The sequence below is a fragment of the Phaeoacremonium minimum genome (genome assembly GCF_000392275.1).
Source record: "Phaeoacremonium minimum UCRPA7 unplaced genomic scaffold PA7_03_scaffold_104, whole genome shotgun sequence".
Lineage (NCBI taxonomy): Eukaryota > Fungi > Ascomycota > Sordariomycetes > Togniniales > Togniniaceae > Phaeoacremonium > Phaeoacremonium minimum.
In genome coordinates this window covers 116,100-119,253 of record NW_006921011.1, presented here as the reverse complement: position 1 = coordinate 119,253, position 3,154 = coordinate 116,100, and the positions used below count along the sequence as shown (strand labels likewise).

The 3,154-nt window shown below is 54.6% G+C and overlaps 1 protein-coding gene across 1 annotated transcript; it reads right to left on the bottom strand.

The window, feature by feature from the left end:
• Window positions 1–1,622: 1,622 nt before the first annotated feature.
• Window positions 1,623–2,447, bottom strand: UCRPA7_1451 (hypothetical protein; the record flags this gene model as incomplete). The annotated part of the gene is made up of 2 exons (XM_007914031.1): window positions 1,623–2,215; window positions 2,327–2,447. 2 exons carry the CDS (start codon window positions 2,445–2,447, stop codon window positions 1,623–1,625), a joined length of 714 nt encoding a protein of 237 aa, XP_007912222.1.
• Window positions 2,448–3,154: the final 707 nt, after the last annotated feature.

The window sequence follows — 3,154 nt, the reverse complement described above, 5'->3', positions numbered from 1 at the left end:
CCTAGGGTCGAGTAGGCATGTACCTACATATTATCATACTGTACCGCACACCCCCAGGCAAGACTAACAGAAAACACCCGACCCCGAACAATTAACGTTATCTCCATCCATGCCTCGAGCCAATGACCCCAGGAGCCATACGCAGTCTAGTTGTCATCCTGGCGAGACGGGTATTCTGGAGAAGAAACACACAATGGCCGATCTCTGACGGAGGAGACGCCGCTCCTGACTAGGCAAGGTACGCCAGCCAGCCTGAAGCACATATATCACAAAGGGAGATTATCCCATGAATAGGCGCTCCTCCAGCCCTTGAGAGGGAAGTACCTACCTTGGAGATGCTTGAGATATCTTGACTTGACACATATCCAGGTACATACCTCAGTATGCCTCTGGGTTTCTCCATCCCGTGCCATGTCCTCTTCGTTAGAGATTCTCCAAACCCATCCAGCACCCCACCATCCACTGCGGGGAAGCACAAGGACAAAGACACGCTGTTGTGCCCTGCCAACCCTGCAAGTCCCCAGGCGAGTTTGCGGGCGGCTTCCCCTGCTATGACCACCACCTCTCCTCCTCTCGCCCTCATCACCCGCCTGGCGCCCGAGAGCTCTTAAGAAGCTCGCAACAAAAACTCTCCGATGTTTCCGTCCTTCACTGTTTTGTTGGAGGCGCACGTAAGAGCAAGGGTCGGCTTAGTGCATGGCATCAGATCAGTGAGTGTATCAGGTGCTCGAATAAGCCCTTTCACAAACTCCTGCTGCCAGTAACACAGCGGGCCGTGCAGCCGGGGGTGTTGGCCTACGGAGCTTTAGGCAGGGCCGCCCTGGGCCAGGCACGCCTAAACCTCGGAGAAATACCGGTGCTGCAGAGGTGCAGAAATTCCCCTTCGGATATTGTGCTCTGTTTCGCCTAAGGGGACCAGCGCTGTCTGACTGCCCAATGCGTCCGACCGACACTCCGTCCCAGATTTTCCAGTGCCGCCGCTCCGGCGCTCCTCCAAGCGCCTGGGGACCTTTTTGTAGGGCACATGGCCCAGCCCAGGGGGCGCTTTCATGTCGACTCGGGAGAACCTCGGCTGCCAGCGCGGTGAAGCACCAGCCGAGCGGGAGTCCGTTTCCTAGACAGCTCCCGTAGAGCCGCCTGTTGTAACTCGCTTGCGCAGCTGCGAGAGAGATATCACCATGTAATATGGGCTTATTTGCTTGTATTATGATTATAATGTCATTTCTCATTGACCCTTTTCGGGACCATTATAATTACCAAGCTAACCTACCGGCCGGCGCTTTTTATAATCCGTGAAACGCCTCGAGCCGCTTGCTCACCGGCAACGCTCTCCGTTTCAGTGGAAACCTCCTCCCCTTCCGCTCTCATATCATACAATCCTGGCTGGCAGATCCGTATCCCCATGCCAGTTGATATCCTCTCGTCTGGGCAGGTGACGACCGTCCCGTCGGCCCCCAAGTCAGGTGCAGCCGCCTGCGCAGAAGGAAGGTATTTAGAAAGCGTGATTGTACATCAGCAATGCGTCCTGGCAAAAGTTCGGCCCGGCAGCCATTCATCGGCGGCGACTCTGCGTCAGACGGGCGAACATTGTCTCGACGGAACTTCAGACGGCTGCTGGATGCTCAGTGACGTGAAATATCCATCTGAACAGCTCCGCCGTCCTGATCGTCTCGATCCTGCAACTTCCTCTTGCCAAGACTAGAGTTTTCCGAGTCGTCATCTGCTTTCCACTCGACAATCTCCCACTCCACCCTGGCACGCCCGTCACGACTCTGTCGACTGCCTTTACTCGTATGCAGGCTGCCTAATATGCTACCCTGCATCATGGTGTCGAACCAGGGCAAGCCGGAGGTCTCGCGCGCCTCGTAGACTTCCTCCTTTGGCGCTGGGACAACAGCTTGTGAAGCCTCCGGTTCCGCCTCTTCCTCATCCGGAATCAGACCCAGGTCCTCCAGGTCGCTCAGATCTCGACGAGACAAACTGCCGAGTGCGAGCTGGATGTAGTCGGCCTCGCTTCGAGGCTGCTCGGACCAGTAAGACAGCGGGGTGCCGCAGAAGCCGCAGAAATGGCGTTTTGAGTGCTGTTCACTTGGACTTTCGTAGACTCTACGTATCATGGAGCTCGTCTCGTCCGGGAAGAAGGCGAAGGTCGCGCTGTGATACCACGCCAGGGGCACGCGGATGAAGGCCGCCAGCGGGGTCGCCTGCGAGTTACCTGGATGTTGCGCCTCGGTCAGCAGCTGCTTGCTTCTCGCCTCACAACCGGGAAGGGGTGAGACACATGACTTCACTGTCCTCTTTGAGGAAGATGACGGTGGTGACTTACGACGTGACGAATCCGTATCAAACAAGACCTGAGCCGAATCTGTAGCACCTTCTGGTATCTCGATGATGTACTTGTTCCGCCCGCAGCTGCAGCCGCCTCTAAGCGGATGATGTGAGCTCATTTTTGGCGATATGGAGGTGCCTAAGGTATCAATTGCAGAGGATTCAGCAGTCCTGAGAAGCCGAGCAAGAGAAAAAGATAAGTCGAGTGTTTGTGTTGCTGCAACAGGACGTGGCGATCAGTAATGCCAGGCGGATGGGTGATGCTCGAATTTCTAGGAGCTTCTGGGGGTGGTTCGAACACCGGGCCACTGTAGATCAGGCACCGGGAAGGTTTCTGATAGGTGCTTTTTGTAGGCAGCACCACCTGAAATACAGTCACCAACGCGGGGCAGATGGTGTGCCTCCAAAACCTTCCCGCTTGGTCTCGAGACGAAACTTCGTGATATCAGCCCTCACTTGAATCGCGTAAGGCGTAGATGGGATACAAGCATCCCTTCAGGTAGCTGCTCAGGTAATTCTGGCCGGGGCAGAAAGAGCGTTCAATGACCTTGATTTGAATGTACGCGCATCGCATCAACCTATGGCATGTACCCTCTCTAGAATACAAAAATAGTATCTACATCGACCTCACATTTTCACCATGTTTTCTTCCTCTAGGTATGAGAAGCCATTATGTGTGGCTACATCACGGTGCCTACTACTTTCAAGAAAATTCTACTCCCGCTATTAGATCTCTACAAAGCTATACTAGTTGTGCCTTCATCTTCGTAACATGAGCAAGCTCAAGATACAATGAAAAAGGACTTCGCGTCACTCGGAGGCAGTG